At 39.3% G+C, this 22,758-nt stretch overlaps 1 protein-coding gene across 1 annotated transcript in view; it reads right to left on the reverse strand.

The window, feature by feature from the left end:
• The window catches only part of ASB4 (ankyrin repeat and SOCS box containing 4), a 62,938-nt gene that overhangs the window by 34,761 nt on the left and 5,419 nt on the right, over positions 1-22,758 (reverse strand). Inside the window, exon 2 of the mRNA XM_040472613.1 lies at positions 17,312-17,611. Coding sequence (XP_040328547.1) covers positions 17,312-17,611 — 300 coding nt within the window. The remainder of the gene's footprint in view (positions 1-17,311; positions 17,612-22,758) is intronic.

A 22,758-nucleotide genomic window follows, 5' to 3' on the forward strand; every position in this document is an offset into this window, starting at 1 on the left:
CCCTTTGCATTTCTGCCTTTATCTCAGCCCCTTATCTGCTTAGGTTTCATAGAGGCCATGTCCCCTTCAAACTTTGGATGGAATTAAGTACAGGGCTTCAACATTTGTGTCTATTTTTCAAAGAAAGCAGTTACAGAATGATCCTCTCTCCTGAGTTGTCAGGGTAACATTCCTTCCCTGTGGGCCAGCATATTTTTCTTAGACTCTCAGTTGGACTTCTTTTTTGTCATCTTCATATTTGAGAGCTCTGTAAGACAGGTAGGGACTGATCATCTGAGAATACAAGATCTTCTCTAATTCCTGACATGTAGCATGCTGTGAGTGGTATTCTCAATGGATTTAGACTGCTAAGTTAAGGGGAGGAAGAATTTGTGTGCCCTAAATCTAGACTGAATGTGTGAGTCAGTCTCTTTCTTTAACTCTTGGGGAGGGCCATCTGTCTTGTTTTATTTAAGAGTGTATACCATGTGGCATCTCTTCCAGAATGCACATCCCAATCCATTCCTTTGATGATGTAATTAATAGAAATTTCACTCATTTTTTGACTTACAGTTTGTTCATATATTTAGCTTATACAGTTGTTGCTAAAGGATTTGGGGGTCAATTTTAATGTATTTTTATAGATATTTAACAGAGAGCAGGGAAAGATATATTACCCAGGTCTGTGTTAGCCCAGAAGAACCCTGGTTTGGCAAAGAAGTCATAATGTTGGTGAGATAGTAGTTCAAGTATCAGCTAGGAAGCCCAGGCTGAGGTGAGAAAGAAATGATTCAAGGAGGGGCTGAGAGACTTGAATATGAGATGAGGTGGTCCCAGAGCTGTGAGTGTGTTCGGATCAGGAATCTACAATATTGAAATCCATCACCAGAGATGGAAGTAGGGAAATGGACCCAAACTGAGAGACAGATGACCACATCCTCAGTAGGGAATGACTAGTATTACAGTAGATGACAATAGGTATAATGGATAAAAGGTGAGTGTATTAGTTTCTCACTGCTGTCATAACAAATTACCACAGATTTAGTGGCCTAAAACAACACAGATGTATTATCTTATGGTTCTGTAGGTCAGAAGTTCCACATCGGTCTCCGTGGGTGTGATGGTCAATTTTACCTGACAACATGGTTGGGCCACAGTGCCCAGATATTTGGTCAAAAATTATTCTGAATGTTTCAGTGAAGGTGTTTTTTTCTTGGGGTGAGATTAATGTTTGAAACAGTGGATTTTGAGTAAGCAGATAATGTGTGCACCTCAGCCAATTAATCGAAGGTCTGAACAAAACAAAGACTGGCTTCCCCTCAGCCAGAAGGAATTCTACCAGCAGACTGCACTTCTTCCCTGGTCTCCAGGTTGCCAGCCCACCCTGCAGATATTGGACTCATACCCCCACAGTCTTGTGAAGCAGTTCGTTAAAACCAATCAATCAGTATCTTCCCCCTGCCCCCTGTTGATTCTGTTTCTTTGGAAAACTCTAACACGGTGGGCTAAGATCAGGTATCAGTGAGACTGTGCTCCTTTTGGAGTTTCTAGAAGAATCTGTTTCCTTACAGTTCTCAACTTCTAGAGGCCATCCGCATTACTTAGCTCATGGCCTCCTTTCTTCATCTTCAAAGCCGATGGTGGAGGGTGTAGTCTTTTTCACAGGGCAGAACCTTCCTTCCATAGTCCCATTTCTTCTGACCACAGCCAAAAAAGGTTCTCCAATTTTAAGGAGATGGATAATCCAAAATCAGCCTCTCATGTCAAGGTCCTTAATTCAATCGCATCTGCAAAATCCCTTTTGCAATGTAAGGTAGCATATTCGTAGATTCCAGGGATTAGGATGTGGACATCTTCTGCCTACTATAGTGAGATAGAATTTGCCCTCAGATCAGACACTGGAGGGAAGACTGATGTATTCAGGGCTGAGTTCAGTTCTTGCTTCTGGTTAAAAGTCCCAATTTCACTCTTTTGTGTCAGCATTGTGACACATAATAGCACAAGTCTATTGTGTGGCATATTAGCACTGTGAGATGCATTAAAAACAAGGACTCTGTGGTTAAATAAATTGGTAGATCTCTGTACCTTTGAATATACACAATTCACATTACCGTATGAAAGATTCTGCAAAATCCTCAGATGAGGATGTCTGTCTAATTTAGCATGTGTTTTCCCAAACTATTTGACCAAGGAACTGTCCTTTTGTAATACTGTCCTTTTGTAATTAAAAGTCCCAGAATCAATGCACTTTGGGAAATGCATTTCTAGACAACACAAAGGTAAAAGGTGGGGAAAGAGTCACATATGAAAATTCACAAACCTTGTTTGAGTTCTCTAGAATAGTTTAGATTATTATCAACATCCCCATTTATTACATGAAGGTTGAGATTCCAAGAGCTTAATTCTTGCCTTCACTTGTAGAGAATAAATGGAGGGCTATCAAGATTTGAAACAAGGAAAGTTGATTCCAATACTTACTTCGTTAAGCACTATACTTGAATGCATCTTTTCATATGGAGCTGTATTTGAGCCGCTTGGATTGAATACCACCATCCTGGTTTTATCGTCTATGGTGGGGAAGGATCCAGCGTTACATAACTTAACAATCTAAGCTGCTTCATCAGGGCTGTGTACAAGACAGTTCTAGAAGGGGCTGAGCGAATGGCAGGTTTACTGATTGACATGTCCGGTCTGCAGTGGAGACAGGCTAAGGCAACAGCACAGTCCCAAGACTTACATTACCGGCAAGGATTGTAAGTAGCAAGTGGAAGGCAGCACCACCTAGTGGAGAGAGCAAGCGCATTGCATTGAGGTCATTCTATCTTCAAAACCTGCTCTTACCGTTAAGCAATTTGTCTAAAGCTCAGTGTTTTCATCTGTAAATGGGATAATAGTTTAACCGCATAGAATAACTGTGAGGATTACGGCAATAGAAATGCCATATCCGTTTATTATTATTGTTGTTGTTATTATTATTATTGTTAAATTATTGACTCCAGGCCGACTTTTCCTTGGGGCTCTTATTCAGTCCTTTCCTCTTGCCCCCACCCAGTTAATTCAACGTTGCTTGCAAGAAGTGAATTTACTTCCTGCCCTTGCCACCCTGCTTTTGGGTTGGTGTGGCCCTCTTAATTGAAGAGTGCTTCTGAGGGCTGCTGGGACTTCTAAGGCTGCAAGTAAATGAAAGCAAAAGATGCTGTAGGAGCTTCCCCAAAAGTGTGGAGCCCTCCGTGGCTCTCAATTAAGCTGGCTAATACCTCTTCTGCCTACCAGGGGGATGTTTTATCTCAGAAAAGATCCACTCTGTTCTGATTAACTTTCTAATCAGTAGAAACTTCTTCAAGAAGGTGGTATATGCTTGATTCTTAGCTTCCAATTCTGATGCTTTTTGCCATTCGTCATATTTGTGTGTTTTCTTGGTTAGCTAAATAGAAAACTGAGCTGGGATCCCCAGATCCTTGTTTGATTTAACCATTTTACCTCCCAATCTGGGCCCTTGAGTCTCCTTCTAAAACGGTTTAGATTATCTTCCGTTAGTTATTACTTTTGGAGATTACAAAGAAAACACTTACATTTCTGTTTATAAATCTGATATCTTTAACTAAGTGGTGTTTAAAACGTTCGGGAGATAATCCTATCCAGCCTCCTTTGAGTAAGAAACAAATTAGAGACGTGCTGATATAAAAAAATAATAATAATAAAGCAGTGCAGGCCCATGAAAATTTTATCCTTCAATTTCTAGTGTCAGATGCTTCTAGTTATAAAACAAAGATATCATACCCAGACTGAAAACTCACAATGCAAGTCACATATGGCCTTTGGTAGGAGTTAAAAGTAGAGAGAACCAGTCAAGAAACCTTTAATACTGACAGGGGAGAGAAGGCTGGAATTAACACTTTCCCCCTAAAGAAGCACTGGGGAGTCATCTGGGGAAGCAATAAGCACCCCGAATTTTAAAAAATAGGCCTGGGATAGTCATATAGGTGAAACTAAGCAATTAGTATTTGGAGGAAAAAAAGAACTAACAGCTAAGGTTAGTGACAAGGATATTTAACTTGCACCAAGTTGTTTCTATTTATTTTAAACCTTGCTATATCACATTATTAGGGGCAGAAATTAGAAATTGATCAGTGTTGCTTTTAATTAAAGAGTTTAATTTTAAGGAAAATGAATTCATGGATTTTTAATATATCTTTTTCAATCATTTTATCTACATCTTTGCTGGAGCAAATCCAAAAAAAAAAAAAAAACAAAAAAAAAAAAAAACCCCCAAAAAACAAAAAACAAACAAAAACAAATAAAGTCATTAGACCTAGAAGGCAAAAAGCAGCTTCTGTGTTGAGGGTCTGCCTTGCAACTTCAAGCCTTCCACGCACCAGGAAATGCAAAGTGGGCATAAACAATTGCTCTGGAGGGACTCGTTTTGGAAGAAGCATTGACAGTTCTTCACATCTTTTAATTAAACACACTTCTAATATAGCCAGCTGTCTTCTCAATTTCTTTTCAAGAAACGCCTTTAAAACCATCTAATGGTAGTGAATGTTTTCAAGCTAATGGGATTCTGATACAGCATTTACACTTCTCTTTTATATAGGCAATGACACCTTAGGACAAAGTTTTCTCCTAATTTTTTAATTAGCCAAATGTTTCAGAAAGATAAGCTGTACACAATTTTCAGCAAGGCATAGTGGGAGCCTCACGGACCCAAACCAGGCGGAACTGGGCCTGCCTGAATCCTACCAATTTTGTGAACCAGGGCCTTATTTAACCTCTCTGAGTTTCTGATTCCACATCTGCAAAATGAAAGGAGTGGTATGCACCTCACATGGTTGTTGCAAGGATTCAATGAGACATTTTATTTTAAAGTACCTGACATGCCACACCGTAGATGCTTAATATATGTTATTTTCCTTTCCATTTTCCCCTTCATATGCATATATACCAGCAACATCAATTTCCTTTATATGTAAAGCTGATGCTGTTAACTTTATTAGGCTAGATTTTCCATTAAGCATTTATTCTTATTCATTAGCTAGGAGGACTGACGCACAAAGATATTAAATTATTTACTCAAGTTTAATGAATGAAATTGAAAACCTTTTTCCCCTGCTTAACATGAATGTGCCCTTTTCAGTATGCAGAGCTTTGTTGCATTTATTCAGAAGCTATCGCTAAGTGCTTAGTTTGGAACACAGGATTAATGAGCCCGGAGACATGGCGTTGGTCACCATGGCAACCAAACTAGCTTTGCCCTGTTCCAAGCTCAAAGAAAAGATGCAGGATGCTTAACTCTGGCCTGCAGTATATAGCTGGGTGTTCTTTTTCATATGTCTGACTCCCTATTGCTGCTTCCAATTACTCCCTAATTCTCTCGAAAAAAAATAAATAAAAATGAAAGGAACATCTCAGCTTCTTTAGGGCTCCGCTTTTTCATCTATACCACCTCCCCTCCTTCCTGAATACATTTATCTCCCCATCAGTTTCTGAAGATTTGGCTGACTGATTCACATTATCCTTTGCCACTCAAATTCTGGGTGATTTTAACAGCCACATGGATGACCACCCAATGCCCTGGCGTCTCAAAATCTGGATCTCGTTTTCCTCACTGACTTAGTCCTCTTCTCTGACCTAGTGACTCCCACCCACTCTCATACTTGGACTCAGTTATTAATTAGTTTGAACTGATCAGTCTCCAGACAATATGAGTTCCCACATTTGATTTTTTGACCATAGCTGCTCATCTTGGTATCTTGGTTCTGTTAGAACCCCTCTCTGTGACCTCTTTGTCCCGTACATGTTCCTTACTTTCCTCCTCTCCCTACCCAGTTGACTTCCATATTCCATCATTTCAATAACTCTTTTGCCAAGACCTTAAACCCCTTCCAATTCTTCCAAGAACCCACCTGATGCAATCAATGAACCCAATTATCCACTGTCTCGGTGCCTGCGCCCGAGCAGCTGAGAGCTGTGTAGCAAAAATCACACTACAGGTGAGGTACCAACAGAACCAGACTGGGTACCACCTTGAACTCACACACAACACTCAACTGCATCCTCAAGACTGCTCAGCAATCCAAAGATTCTCTTTCTGTGCTTAATTTATTGTACTGTTCTCCATAATGATTGTTTCAGACATTTTCCACTTCCTTGATTCTTTTTTTTTTAATTAATTTATTTACTTTGAGAGAGAGAGAGAGAGAGAGCACACATGAGCTGCGTAGGGCCAGAGAGAGAGAAAAGGAGAGAGAGAGAGTCCCAAGTAGGCTCCGTGCTGCCAGCACAGAGCCTGATACATGGCTCCATCTCACAAACTGTGTGATCATGACCTGACCTGAAATCAAGAGTCCAACACTCGAACCAACTGGGCACCCAGGCACTCCTCGGTTCTTTAACGCTTTCCTCTCTGCCTCCACTCTCAGATCTGCTTGCCTCCTATTTTACATAAAAAATACCTTTCAGATGGAAATTTCTTAACACCTTCCTACTACACATATCAACTCTCATCTTCTCCCCTTTTTTGCCATTCAGCTACATTGGAAAGATGCTCTCCTCTCTAGAGTCAATCCTTCTACATGGTTCTAGAACTCATTTCCTGAACTTCTCAGATTCCTCAAACCATAAATTATCCCTCCTCTCTCCTATGTCTTCAATGTCTGCCCCCCTAGGGGATTTTGCCATTGGTTTTTCAAATGCTCAGGTTTCTGTTCTCTTCTCTCCACAAATACTCTTCTTTAGAAGGTTTGTTCATACTCTTAGACAACTTTTTTTAGTTATCAGTCCCCTCCACTGTGATTTCTGCATCCATGACTCAACTGATGTTACAATCTCCAAGTCCCTCCATGTCATTAAATTCAATGTAAACTTTTTAATTCTCAACTGACTAGATTTCTCTATAGTGTTTGACACTTCTGCATTCTCCCTTCTTCGTACTGTCTTCAATGTAGGAAAAGAAGTTAGGAATGTAATGGACCATAAACCAAGAGTCATCTTGCCAGTAATAGCGACAGGATTGCTCTGGTTCAACCCCACTCTCCTCCTTAGTTGTAGTACCTATATTTAACTAAATATCCAATGAATACCCCACAATCAGCAACCAATATGGACTATTCACTGGGCTATGTGGAGCAAAACTCTGCTCTCATGAAACATAGATTGGTGAGGAAAACAGATACTAATCAAAGAATTAAACAAAATGTAAGTTGCACAAAGGAAAACTATGTGCTATGAGAATTCAGAATGACATAGGGGCCTAATCTCATCTAAGGGAATTCGGGAAGAATGATCCTTGGAATTGATGTCTGAACTAAGGCTTTATGTGCTAGAAGTTAACTCAGCCAAGAGGAGAGGGCAGAACATTCTAGACCACAGGCATACTCCTTAATCATTCCCAGCCCTGTGCCCCAACTCAGCACCTAGAAAAATGACAAGTAAGCCTTAACCCAAGAAGAAACCAGGCAGAGGCATTTTGGGTTTTTGTTTGTTTATTTGTTTGTTTGTTTGTTTGTTTGTTTGAGAATCTGACCAACCTAGGAAAAAAGATCCAAAGATACTATGTAAGAGATTTCTCAAATAAAAGGTTCAGCCAGATCCCACATAGCAAAGCTAATAATTAATTAAGCTTACTCATACACTGAGTTTGTAGTCACTCCATGTTAACTATCAGCAGACAGCTAAAGATTATAAAAATTTAAGGAAAGCCTTTAATAGGGTAGATAGAAGCAATTTAAAAAAAAAAAAAAGAGAAAAATACTCTGAAGTAAATTTGCCAGGGAGGAAAGGATAAAGATAAATATAAAAGAGGAGAGACAAGATAAGACAATAGAGAAACAGTGTAGGAAGTCCAGTATCTAACTAACAGCAATTCAAGAGACAGGGCATACAGAAAACAGAAGAAAAGAACTCAGGAATATTTCTCAGAACTTAGAAACATACAGCTTTTGGGGTTGAAAAGACCCAGTACAGTGGATGAAAATAAACACAACAAGGCAGATCATCGTGGAATTTTAGAAAGCTGAAGAGAAAAAGAAAATTCTAAAACCTCCAGACAGGAGATAATAAGTCACATTTAAAAGATGAAGAAATAAAATGGTTTCTAACTTTTCAGCAGCAGTCCTGGAAACTGGGAAGAAATGGAGAAATGTCTTCATTATTCTAAAGGAAAATGATTATCAATCTAGAATTCTATGCCACATGATGGTAGGATAAATGCATTCTGGGGGTTGTGTAGTCTCTTGCTCCCCTTCCCAGAAATCTACTAGAGGAGGTATTCAAGCAAAACAGGCAACACACCAAGATATGGAAACACTCAGGATCCAGGGAACAGGAAATTCAACATGGGTGAGAGGCAAAGGGAATCTTTAGGGTGATGGGGAATAGAGGTCCTAGGAGGGCAGCAGTTGGAGCAAGTCTGAAGGTTCTAGAAAGGATTTTTTTTTCTAAGAAAATGAAACTGACCATATACTTGTTGAATTGAAAGTTTTTCAGAAAAGATGAAAAGTATTGGCAAAAAGTTTGGGGTTAAAATGGTGATGATCTACAGAAAACCAAAAAAAAAAAAAAAAAAAAAAAGAAAGAAAAAAAGAAACAATTAACACCAGGGAAAATGAAGTATACAAAGAAGAAGTTACCGCAAGTTTACTACAAACCTCATGGTTGTAATATCATCATATTGTGAGTATGGAAGATAGGAAAGGTACTTGGATTGGGGAGTCGGTGTAGAAAAACAGCCAGATCCTCATCTTCCGTTATGATAAATAAATAGATTATCAGAAACTGCTCATGTTGCTACTTATTCTTTTCAATTTTATGCATAAATAAATGGTATTTATTTAACAATATGGAGATAAACATCAAACTAATCAGGCAAAAGGAGGGAAAGTGGCTACCACTTAGGTGGGAGTCGTCAAGAACTACAGTTTTCATCATGAACTTTGCACGTGGTATCTTCTTACTGTCTTTCATTCAATTTTTATATTTTTCCACCCTTTTGTTGACTATATTTTCTAGGTCACTTAAAGTTTTCACGATATATGTAAATATATCTTTTCTTACATGATGATTTCTTGCCACTTGGTTCTGGTGTATACAATACAATTGATTTTTGCATATTGATCGCAAATGCAGTACCTCTGCTGAACTCAATGACAAATTCTAATCATTTGACCTTAGCTTTTCTTTGTTGTTGTTGTTGACAAACATATTGTGTGAAATAATAGCAGTTTTGCTTCCTGCTTTCCCATCTTCGTACATCTTATTTCTTTTTGTTTTCTCTTTGTGCCGGCAAGGACCTCCAGGACATAACTGGTGAGAGCGGTAGGCTTGTTTCACTCCTGGTTTTAAAGGGGATGCTTCTAAAATTCACCGCCAAATAGACCATCAACTTCAGAAAGCACTGCTGAAGGCAGGGTCTCCGACGGTGTGTTGTAATCTTACATGGGACGTTATTTACTGGGCTGGAATACCTGCCTGGGTGGGAGACATGGCCTGGAAATAAATTTCAAGTTCACTCATTCAGAGCTGAATCACTGGAGACACTGCTTCTAGGAAAAACAACAGCCAGAGATGAGGTTTTTGAGTCATTCTTTGCCATCTGAGAGAAGAGGGTCTCTGGGCAGATGGAGGTCAAGAATTTCATTGCCCATTATTTACTGTTACTGTTATGTTCTATGAATGGCCAGGGAGCTTGCCCTATTTTTTATAGTGACAAATCAATTTTTATGGTGATACAAAGTTTCTTTTAAAATTGGATTTAATAAGTAATGTCAGTTGAAAAAAATATTAAATTCATATTATACAGGTGGTACTAGCCATATAGCAGATGGGGCAAAAACCCCCAAAGTTGTTTGCAAAGGACTGGGATGGTCATATCTGTGCTATTACGACATATCATTGAAGAGCCAGAAAGACACAGAGGGTGACAGACTGGGGAGGGGGTGCCTGTCCAGCCAGCATACCTGCTTCTTGACTAAAGGTAAGTCCAGTGACATTCTCGCCTTGCTATATGTTCTCATCATTGGACAGGGAGTTTCCTAACATGTGGGTAACATGTCATTGTCACACCGATTAACAGGGAATGGGCTTTTAAAAGGCACGGTCTCCTTTACATTGCCCTCATGCTACATTCTGGTAAGAAACATTTGAATTTTTATGGCTTTCCTGCAGTAACAAATTTTCCTCCAACTGTCAGGATTTGCTTCATGCAGAGTAAAGCAAGCAGCTTTCATTTTCCTCTTACGAACGGGAATAGGTAGAAATAATATGCTGCTATTCAGCCAGCTGAACCTGACCTGACTCTCTTTATTCGTAGGGAAATGCAGGATTCACAGAGAGGACATTTTCACTGAGGTAAATAAGCCCTCTCAGCTGATGAGCACTATTATACTAATACCAAAGGAAACAAAGGCCAGAAGATGGGGGGCATTAAGTAGAAAGGCAAACAGAAAAATAGCAGACAAAATCCAGCATGGGGACAAAGCAGGCTCTGCAATGCTGAAAAAATAGGGGAAAATCCTTTAAGCGAAAATTGCATGCAATTTTTTGGCCTCAATTAGCCTTTTCCACAAAGAGCACTTTTTTTCTACAAAGAGTCCATTAAATAGCAAATGAAATTACATTGATTTTCAGTTGCCATGGCATTGGTTCTTCCTCTAATGGACTTCTCTGGTCTGGAGTTTAATGTTAGCCTAACTTGCTTCCCTTGTCTGTGTGCTGTCTCAATTCCCTGTGCCCAGCCACGAAGTGATGTATGTGACTTCTCCTCAAAGTGCCTAGGACATAATCCAAGAGGGAGAAAATTCATCCCTTAACTATCCCCCGAGAGAGGGTGAAACTGACCAACAACCGCATTTCATTAACCATGAACATAACAGTTTCCATTTATTAGATGGCAGTCGTTCCCATCCATGCACTCAAGGCGCCTGGAGCCATTCCCAGGTCAGTCAGAGACCATTTATTGAGTACTTCCTATGTGCCAAGCATTGTCCAGAGGCTGAAGACATAAAAATGCAAAAGAGAGAATGTAAGATGCTCACGGTCTTCTAGAGTTTCCAGACTAAGATATCTACTGTAAGCCCTTACCCTTTCTTCCTATTTCTGCATCCATAAAATGGGTAGAATTTTCCCCATTTATCTGATTCACAGTTTGTTTTGCTTTTGATATATTTACCAGGTACCACACTTAAAAAAAAAAACACATATTATCCTAGGAGCAAGGATCTAGAACAACAAATTGACTTTTTTGAAGTTGCTTAGTTAGCTACAGCTAAACATTAGCTATGATACCAGGTGTGACTCTGAGATGCATGATCATATATACTTTTTAGAAAAATAAGTTTATGCAGTTCATACTCTCCTCTAAACTTCTTTTTAAAACATTTTCCATGTCAACAAACATTTTTTTACAACATAATTTTTAATGCCTATATGATATGGAAGTAACAGCTTGAAAATTTTATTTTATTTTAAAATTTTAAAATTTTATTTATATGCAAACATTCTTCAGTTTTTCAGTAATATAAGTAAATCTCTGAGGACAAAAATAAATTGGGCAAATATTTTGTGACTCTAAATATATTTAAAAATGAAAAATGTCAGTATATACATTTTAAATTGTATGTTTTAAACGTATTCCTTAAGAAGTCAAAGCTTCTGATGCAAAAATACAAAAGAAAACATAACATAACTACAATATTTTGAAGACTCTTGTAGAATCAGGAGAAAGTCTCTTAATTTCTAGTGTACTACAGATTGCATGACCAAGCACAATTCTGTTACATGCTAAATGTCTTCTTTCTTTCTCATCAGTTATCTCTTTGACTCAGTATATAGCCCTGTTTAGAGCTAATACCTGGAGTTTGAATTGGAGGCCCCACAGAAATGACAGCCTATCTCAGCCAAAAGGTACAAAATTAGCCCTAAATCCCAGAGGGGGAATTTCTGATTTACAAAAGGTTTCAAGCTTATGACATTGCCCTCCGGACGATACCCATTCGCATCCCACGAAGGGTGTGTGAGAGCACATCCCTGTGTGTGTCAACAGATATACTGTCATCATTTGTATCTTTGTTAAATGTAATAAATGACAACAAAAGCACCTGCCATTTTAATTAACATTTTACAGATAACCAAGGCAGGTGATCATTATGCTATCTTTATTTGTTGTTCATATACTTGGATTTTATTTCCTGAAATACCTTGGTCTTTTGTTCTCTTTTTCTCTCTCGTTCTTCGTTGTTAATCTCCTTACTTTAATTTTTAAGATTTCTTTCTAAAAGCAAACAAACCAAAAAGCTTTCTTTCTATGTTAAGGATATAAATAGGGCCTTTGTCTACACAGTCTCAAATATTTTTTCCCCCGCTTTATGACAGCCTTTTAATGTTATAATTTGTTTGCCACTCGAACATTGAATATTTTTGCTTTCTCTAATTCATCTTTCCTTTATGGCTTTGGCTTTTGATGCCATGGATCTAAGAGTAAGTAGATCTTTAATTGACTTCCACTCTTCCTCTTTGATTGTTATTAGCCTCGTTCATTAGTGTCAGCCTACAGGGAGTGAGCATTGCTTGGTCTCTCCATACCCCTTTACTCCTTCTCATCTCCGGGTGGTCTCCCTATGTCAATAGGGATAAAGGAGATGGGCAAAAAGCCCTTGCTCTGGGAATGAGGCTCCCTCTGATTACAGCTCGGGGGAGTGAAAGCCTTGGCAGCTTTCTGTCAGTCTGTGGTTGATGAAGTCACATGAAAAGGCAGCAATATAAAAAGTCAGTAATTCAACAGATGATACAATTTCTTAACTTTATAAAAATTTTTAAAATGACAGCCTTAAAATTTTAAATTAGTGAATTAAAATATAAATTAAAATAAAAACTAAATCTGAAAGCCATCAATGTATAAGTAAATGTGAACGGTGGTAATGGCCGTGTGCCATAGGTGGCTAAGCCCTGATGGACACCTGCCCCTCTCCATGCATCTCTGCACTGGACCTTTCCTCTCAGGAAAGGCAAGAAGGAGAATAAGTTGGACTGATTTTCCTTCCCACCAAATACTCACAGGTTGAGAAGACCATGGCATCTTTAAGCTTGTTTCCCCATTCTTTCCCCCATGACACCTCCATACCTTCCTATTCTCATCACAATGTCCACCCTTTCTGCTCTCATTTTTGCCTGATGACTTTGCCTCACACATTAATTGTATAAGTTCATACCAGACATGAACTCCTTCATCTCACCACCACCATATCAATGAACACTCTTTAAAGACATCTTTTACTTTAGACCATCTGTTAAACATGGGGATGTATCTCACAGTCTCTGGATTTCACCCCATCTCAACCTCAAAGATTTGAACCTTTCAGTTATTCTGTCTCATGCATTTTTAACTGTTTGCTTTCTGAAAACCATTTCCTTCAGCACACAAATATTTCCTTTTATCTCCAACTACAACTATATTTCCTTTTATCTCCAACGACTATCTCTTATGTCCCCTAGCCCCCTTCAGCAGTCATGCTACTCTTACGCATACACGTGCAGCCAGACATTTTTTTAACAGTCGTCTATACGTGCCATCCTTAGTTTCTGACCTCTCATTCACACCTTATGCCATTCTAATATGGTTTCTACACCCACCATTTCCCCCAAACTTCTTTTGTCAGTGATAACTCTGTCACGTAATCTAATGAACATCTAATGAATTAAGTCTCTCGAGTAGCCATTGATACAGCTGACCACCTCCTCCTTCTTGAACCTGCCTCTTTCTTAATCCCTATGATGCCAAAAATGCTCCTGGGTTTCCTCCTACTTCACTTACCAATCCATTTCACTCTCATTTATTGGCCTCTCTCCCTCCTGCTAGTATCCAAATGTAAGAATGTATCGGGGCTTGGTCCTCGCTTCTCTTTTGTCATTCCACACCTTTCATCCAAGTGATTTCATTGATTTCTTTGGCTTCAAATACAATCTATAGGCCAACAATTCTTAAACTTACAGCTTTAGTCCAGAACTCTCTTCTGAAATCCATACGTTTATGTCAAGTGCAGCCTTGACTCATTCACTTTGAGGTCTAAAAGAAATCTGAAACTTCTCATGTTTAAAACTGATCTGGGGAAACTCAATCTGATTTTGAGACTTAATATAAAACTACAGCAATTAAGTGAGTGAAACATCAGCAAAAAATATATAGATCAATGGATTCATATATTTCTGGCCACTTGATTTTTGACAAAGATACCAAGGCATCTCAAAGGTGAAAAAATAGTCTTTTCAGTAAAAGATATTGAAGCAGTTGTATATATAAGATAATTCATCCATATATAAAGAAGATGAGCCTCAACCTGTACTTTATACTATATACAAAAATTAACTCAAAATAAGCCAAACACCTAAAATTGAGACCTAAAATTATAAAATCTTTAGAAGGAAACATAGAAGAAAATCTTTATTACTCAGATTAGTCAAAGATTTCTTAGGTAGGACACTCAAAGCATAAATCATAACAGGTAAAAAGTGATAAATTGAATTTATTAAAATTAAATACTTTTGCTCTTCTAAAGACAGAAAGAATGAAAAGTCAAAGAATGAATAAAAATATTTGCAAACCGGGGCGCCTGGGTGGCGCAGTCGGTTAAGCGTCCGACTTCAGCCAGGTCACGATCTCGCGGTCCGTGAGTTCGAGCCCCGCGTCGGGCTCTGGGCTGATGGCTCAGAGCCTGGAGCCTGTTTCCGATTCTGTGTCTCCCTCTCTCTCTGCCCCTCCCCTGTTCATGCTCTGTCTCTCTCTGTCCCAAAAATAAATAAACGTTGAAAAAAAAAATAAAAAAAAATATATTTGCAAACCACATATCTGATAAAGGGCTAGTATCCAGAATATATAAAGAACTCTCACAAATCAATAATAAGAAAACAAACAACCCATTTTCATGAAGGGGAGAGGGAGCAAAAGATATGAACAGACATTTCACCAAAGTGAATACACAGCTGGCAAAAAAAATACCTGAAAACATACTCAACATCCTTGGTCATTAAGGGAATTTTAATTAAAACCATAATGAGATACTTTATATACCTATTCAATTTACTAAAATAAATTTTTCTTTTAATCTGACATTACCAAGTTCTGGCAAGGCTGGAGAGCAACTGAACTCATACGTTGCTGGTGAGAATGCAAAACGTACAACTCCTTTGAAAAACGGGTTAGCAGTTTTCTTGTAAATTTATTACAATCCGTCATCCCACGCCTCAGTACTTACCCAAGAGAAATGAGAACATTCCCATATAAGAATCTGTAGGCAAATGTTTATATCAGCCTTTTTTTTCCAAAATTGCCAAAAATTAGAAACAATCCAAATGTCCCTCTACTGGGGACCAGATTAATTGTGTTGCATCCATACAAGGAATACAACTCAACAATAAAAGATTCAATATACTGGCTAATGCAACCACACGGATGAATCTTAAATGCATTATGCTAAGTAGGTAAAAACAGACCTGAAAGGCTCCATATTGTGTAATTTAATTTATATAACATTCTGAAAAAGACAAAATTTTAGGGACAGAAACTAGATCGGTGGCTGCTGGAGGTGGGGATAAAGTGAGGTGATTAATTACAAAGGGTATCAGGGAACTTTTTGAAATGACTGTGATGATGGTTTCATGACTATGTGTTTCTCAAAAATACCGAACTTTACTGTGTGTAAATTATAGCTCTATAAACATGATTTTTAAAAAAACTAATTTAATGATCTTTTCCACATATATGCTTCTTCCTCAATTCTCTCCATCTTAGAAAAATGGCATTATGGGGCACCCGGGTGGCTCCATCAGTTAAGCGTCCAACTTTGGCTCAGATCATGATCTCACAGTTGGTGAGTTCAAGCCCTGCCTGCATTGGTCTCTCTGCTGTCAGTTCAGAGCCCACTTTTGATTCTCTGCCTCCCTCTTTCTCTGCCTTTCCCCTGATCTCTCTTTCTCTCTCTCTTTCTCAAAAATAAATGAAAACATCAAAAACACTTTTTAAAAATGGCATCGCTCTCCACCCATTTTCTAAAGCCAGAAATCTGGCAAGGATGCTTGAAACTTCCTTTTCCTTTACCCCTCATCCATATATAATCCATCTCCAAATGCCACTGACTCTGCTTCCAGAATATATTGCAAACCCATCTTCTAATCTTCCTATCAAACTTTGCCCCTTGATACAAATCACCATCCCTTCTCACTTACACTGTTAAAATCGCTTTGCTGCTGGTCTCCCAGTTTCCATACTCGGGCTCCTCCAGCCCTATTCTTGTATAACTCCAGAATGATGATTTTAAGTGAAAATTAAACCATGTCATTGTCATGCTTAAAACTTTTCAGTGGCTCCATTTCTAAACCCCATACCTTGGCCCTCAGCAAGCTGTATATGATCTAACATAACCAGTGTCGTCGTGTGGCACTCCCGGAACCCTCTTGTCCCTCCCACCCACCCCACACCCACGGGCACACTGGCCTTCTTCCATCTGTTGAATAGTTCAGTTGTTTTGCTCCCTTAGCAACTTTGCACATACTGTTCCTTGTACCTGGACTCTTCTTCCTCTTGGCTCCTTTTTTAATGGCTAGTTCCCTCTCGTTCATAAAGTTTCAGCTTACATGTCATATCTTTAGAGAAGTCTTTATACATTTTATAATAGTTCACTCTTGGCATTCTCTTCCACAACACCCTGTTTTGCTCCTTTCCCAATTTATTATTATATATTTACCAATTTATTTTGATAGTATTTATCTCCCCTATTAGAATATGATTTCTTCCTTTTTTAAAAGTTTATTCATTTATTTTGAGAGAGAGAGACAGATAGAGAGCAAACAGGGGAGGGGCAGAGAGAGAGAGAGATAGAGAGAATCCCAAGAAGGCGTTGCACTGTGGAGCCTGACGTGGGGTTCAAACTCAGGAACCATGAGATCATGACGTGAGCCAAAACCAGGAGTTGCACGCTTAACCAACTGAGCCACCCAGGTGCTCCTAGAATATAGCTTCTTGAAGGCAGAAACTATTTTTTTCAGTTACTTAACACATTAATTGACACCTCATGAGAACTAAATAAATATTTGTTAAATAAATGTGTAAACTAATAAGGCTCCTATAATGAAAAAAAATAATGATTTCAATGTGATCATCACTAAATAACCTGGACCAACACATATAGTTATATAAATATATACATACTTATGCATTTTTAGGGCCCCCAAATGAGGCTTATAAATGGGATGCCTACTACATTACCTAAAGTAGGTAAAGATCACTAAGTTTCAAAACCTTAGGTGTGGAAGTGGATGACAACGTCAGCCACCCAGAAAGGCTTACCTCTCCAAACCAATTGCTTGGCACAGAGAATGGAGCTAGGAGTTGTACAGAAGTGTAAAGCTGTGTGTCCACTTAAGGAGTAGCAATTCAGCTTTGCTCCACGGTCACAGAGGATTTTAACACAATCCAAGTTGGCCATTTCACAAGCCACATGAAGGGGGGTTTTCCCATTGGGTCTACAGTTGATTGTAGCATTGTGGTCCAGTAACACCAGAAGACACTCCACATGACCAAACAAGACAGAGAGATGCAGGCCTGTTGCCCAGGAAGACTTTAATTTATAACTAGGCAGCCAATAACCTGAAAAAGAAGAGGGAGAAAGTTTCATTTAGTGGCCTAGGATTTTTCTCTGTTTTGTGAGGATTTTTGCAAGGTCTTTTACTTTGGTCACATCTATAAAATTGGGGGGAGTGATTCAGATGTTGTAAACTAGTAACTGATGGGTCTGCAAATAGAAGCATACTTGGATGTACTTGAGTGGAACAGGCACTCGCGAGTCTCTCTGTTTCTACTATTCTCCATTATCTTGTTCTTTTATTTATTTTATCTTCCTGGCCCTTCAAGGCATTTGAGTTTGAGACCTCATTTACATGATTGCATTTTATTTTAAGTGGTGAGTTACATGAGACTCTTATTGTTTTAAGTCCCAATCATGTTCTTGAGTGATTCCAAAGCTGTTAGTTACAAGCTTAAACTTTTTAACCTTACTTTACTGGTTGTTGTCAGTCTAAAATATGAATGTAGTTGGTGTCTTTAAAAAATTTATCATGCCAAGCTTTTATTTGCCTGCCTGTTGGTTTATACAATTCCTCTTTCAAAGAAGGATTTAAGGCAACTCACAAAGTTTACACAATACCAGATTTTCTAACGATCTAGAAAACAAGGGCAAAGGGAAAAAATAAGGTAGGAAAATAAAAGTGATCAATGGGTAAGATAGGTACACAAAATATAAACTGTGTCCTGTACACTAGAACCACATTGCAAATTTGCCTTTGAACTTCCTAGCAGCCAAAATAAATAGGAAAACATGATGTATTGCACAATTAACCATGCCCACAAGCTATACACAAATTAATTGCCCAGGAGAAGCATAGCTGTTCCTAGAACTGAGATCTTAGATGAATTTTTCCCATTAGTCGTTGGAAATGTTCTCTCTCTCTCTCTCCCCATCTCCCTCTCCCTCTCTCTCTGTCTCTCTGTCTCTCACATGTCTCACAAGCTATAACAAACTTAACTGTATATACCTTCTTTCAATGTCAATACATAGAGCCATGGCATTAAGCCCACTATGAGTGGGTAATGGAAAATAGCTTCAGAAAGATAAAATATTGATGGCAGGGTGAAGATGTAGACATAACAGCTTAGAAGAAGCTCTAGGGCTGAAACAACAAAATATATTTTAACATGGGTAAAACAGAAGTTTGCTTTTAAGGTATAAAATTCCACCATGCAAGTACAAGGTAAGCGGAATATGGCTTAATGGTAATCTATTTGAGAAAAGACCTAGGGATTTGAGTTGACAGTATTCTCAAAAGGAGCCAACAGCGGAATGGAGCTGCCGAAAAGCTAATACAACCTTAAGATACGTCAATAAAAGTGCAGTGCCCAAAACAAGAGAGGTAAAAGTGGTAATTTTTACTGGTTACATGAGGTCAGAATAAATCTAGACTATTGTGACTACTTTTGAGCACCAATGATGAGCACCAGGAGGGCATTCAGAGGATGATGACCATGTTACCAGTGGGCCTGGTGGTCAGGAATCAAAATCCTCTCATTTAAGTGAGAAACATTACACACATGCTACTCCTGGGTATTTATCCTACAAGTATAATCACTCATGTGTGAAATGCCCTATAGGGGCCACAGTATTGCACAACTTCCAAGGACACCATCTGTACTGAAATCTTTGTGAAAAGTATAAAGTTCTCAGGAGTTATAACCTGGCCTGTGGACAAGAATAGGCATCACACTACAGCATAGTTCTTAATGGTTAACAACTGGAAACAATCTCAATCCTCGTCAATATTTGGAGATTGTTTAAAAAATTATGGTGTACCCATATAATCGAATACTATACAGCTATTATAAAGAAGAGAGCAGTTCTGTGTATACTGGAAAATGGTATATCTTTGGAATGGATATGGAAAAATCTCAAGATATATTATTGAGCAAGAGAAGCAGGGGCTGACCAGTGCACTTAATATGCTATCATATGTGAAAATATTTATCAACACCTAGAACAAGAAACTGGTTATAGTGGTGGCCTCCAAGAACTGGGGGCTAGGGGACAAGGGCATAGATTTATGTGTCTTTGGATGCCCCCTTTGAGCTTTTAAACTCAGTACGTTTGTGCTTGTATAACTATTTGTAAAAATAAGTAAAATTAAAATAAACGATTGCCCCCCTGTTTGTAGGGGAAAAGATAATTTAGTTTAAAAGGCCATTTATTGGGGTGCCTGGGTGGCTCAGTCGGTTGAGCATCCAACTTTGGCTCAGGTCATGATCTCACAGCTCGTGAGTTGGAGCCCCACATCGGGCTCTGTGCTGACAGCTCGGGGCCTGGAGCCTGCTTCAGATTCTTTGCCTCCCTCCCTCTCTGCCCCAACCCACTCACATTCTGTCTCTGCCTCTCTCAAAAATAAATAAACATTTAAAATAAATAAATAATTAATTAAAGGCCATTTATAGGGATGTACACAATACCAATTAATCATGAGATAATGAATGAACCCAACCTGAAGTTTGTTTTTCTGTAGCCTACTCTCCAACCTAGACACACACACACACACACACACGCACAAATCCCTTTTTCATTCCATTAGAATTCTACGGCCATTTTGCTCCCCATCCCTCTCAGCTCTTCCCTTATCCAAATCTGCTCTTTAAAAGGAAATCCAAAGTTAATTCATACTAAAGTCTAATGAACTGAGGATTTTTTAAAGTGTGACCCTCTTAGGATTATCTGAATTTATGTAGGAATCTGTATTCAACTAATCAAACTGAGTGCTAAGATACTAATTTGAGATTCCAGATGCTGAGAAGGGAAGTTATTCGTTGATATGGACTTTTCTCTGGCAGAGACAATTTGTATCACAGGTACTGCCAGAGACAATTAGTATCATAGGTACTCTGGGGCTGTGGGATCGTAATTCCTGTGCCTGTAGTGTGTGTGTGTGTGTGTGTGTGTGTGTGTGTGTGTGCAAATAGGCACTCACACTACATGTGTACGTGTATGTACCCATTTATACATTTCTATTTAGCTATGTACATTGAATCTGTGTTCTGAGCAGAGTTTTCAGGCTATACGGTATGCAACCTGCTTTTGATCATGAATGAATCTCAACAATACCCAATACCTAATCAGTCATTGTAATGCTCAAATCTCCTCAACAAGCAATTTGCAAAGCTAGTCTCTTCTAACTGCCTTGGAAAGAAGCTGGTTCCAGATCTGGAAACCAGAGTATGTTTTGCCTGCTGATTAGCAGCAAAGATTTGGCAGCTCTGTGCACCAACTGATTGGAAACTCGTGCCTGCTTCTGCAATGGGAAGAAAAATGATCTCGGAAAGGAAGCAGTAGAGAGCTGATTAAGAAAACACCATTTTGATGTAAAATCAAAGAAAACACCGAATGTTAGCACTGGAGGGAAGATTATCCAGTCCAAGCCTTTCATTTTCCAGATGAGAAAACTGCCACTTTTTCAGCCTGCTAGAGCCATAAGTCGCCCACTTCAGTCCAAGCTAATGGACTCAGGATATCTGCAATGCAGCGTTTCCATCTGTCTTTGTCTTTGTGGAAGCAGAATAGGTTTAGCGCCAAGCCTGCTTCACAAATCACGAGGAAGGAAAGAAGGTCCTGAATGCATCTATAATATTCCACAGCTCTGATATGGAAATGCATTTGCTTGTTGATGTTTTTTTATTCTTCCTAGATTCCCAGTAGCACCTAGAGAGTCTATCCTGCCTATTTATTATATGAATCTGTCATCCTTAGCCTCTCAGCCCCTTTCATCTGCATGTCCTTTGCTCATAATCATTAACCAGTAAATCAGCCCCGGAGACAGCTGGGTTTTGGGATTCAGCCCACCCCCTGGGTGAACTTGTGCTTATAACTCCCCTCTCCTAGATGGAAACGTGTGTAGGTGGTTGGCAACAAGACACTGTCGTGGTGCCCGTAGAAACTGAATAGAGAAATAGGAAGGGGGCAGATTGTCAGATACAGATCAGGGCCGACATACTGAAGAATATCTTGAAGCCATGTTGCAGAACTTTTTGGTGATGCTATGTGTGTGGGGAAAGGGGGGTGGATTCTGGATAATTCAACCCCCGGCATAGCAGGAAAGCCTCCTGTAGAGAAAGGAAAAGCCCATAGCAAGAGGCCACCCACATACACTCACACCTTAAAATGGGGCTGCAGTCACGGGGCGCCTTGTACCAAGGAGCAAGAGTGTCCTTTCCATCACACCTACCCTCTCTGAGGATCAAACCTGAAGTAAAGCCATCCTCGAAAACCACGGTGATGCAGCACCTATTAACATTCTTGTGTTGATACTGAAATGCCAAGACATCAGAATTTGTCCTCTAAAATATAACCAGCAACAGTAGCAGCATAACAGAAATACAGTTAACTAATTGGGTATAATCATTTTTTTATACTCAGCCTCCTTTCCAGGGCGGAATTGTCCCAGGGCTTCAGAATCCAGCATGTGATTGATTCTTAGCATTTATCTTTCAAAGAGCCCCCCCCCCTACGCTCACCTCTGCAGATGCCAGGCTGCTCTCTGTGTGCTCAGATGGGCACAAAGTGCAGGAATGGAGCAGAACCTGGCACAGAGCCCCCAAGTGGGAGGGTGAGGAAGCTGCTGCCTCCCACTAACCTGAGCCACTCACGCTTCCGCCCGCCCCCCCCCCCCCCACAGGTCTGCAGTCTGTGTAGCCATGGCTCTAAGCTCTTCTTGAGCCAAGTGTTTAAATGAGAAGAGAAGAGACAGATCCTCCCTCCTATGCAAAAACCCCACAGAGACTCTCAAATACAGGCCATGCCCATGTGGATTTATCGTATCTACGGTTACTTTTCACCTTCCCCAGACCATGACACATAATCTGTTTATATAATTTCCCCTTCATAACATCGTAGATTATCAGCATGCAGGGGATTTAGAGAAGGTCCTGACAAAGCCTCCACTTTACAAATAAGAATAAGATTAAGTAGCATAAAGGGCTCACGCCTGTATAACTGGTACTGACAGATCCACTCAAACCCTGGGCTCCCCCAAATCTTTAAATAGCCACGGGTGATCTGACGGCTACATGCATTTCACTTCTCAACCAATAGCACCTGTAGGCAAAAGTTCTAAAGGGATTTTAGAAGTTTCACCCCTACAAAAATATGCAGAGTAATCGTGTGTGTGTGTGTGTGTGTGTGTGTGTGTGTTTACTTTAAATGTGAA

This window comes from Herpailurus yagouaroundi, unplaced genomic scaffold (assembly GCF_014898765.1).
Source record: "Herpailurus yagouaroundi ecotype Mexico unplaced genomic scaffold, PumYag 100, whole genome shotgun sequence".
NCBI classification, from domain to species: domain Eukaryota; kingdom Metazoa; phylum Chordata; class Mammalia; order Carnivora; family Felidae; genus Herpailurus; species Herpailurus yagouaroundi.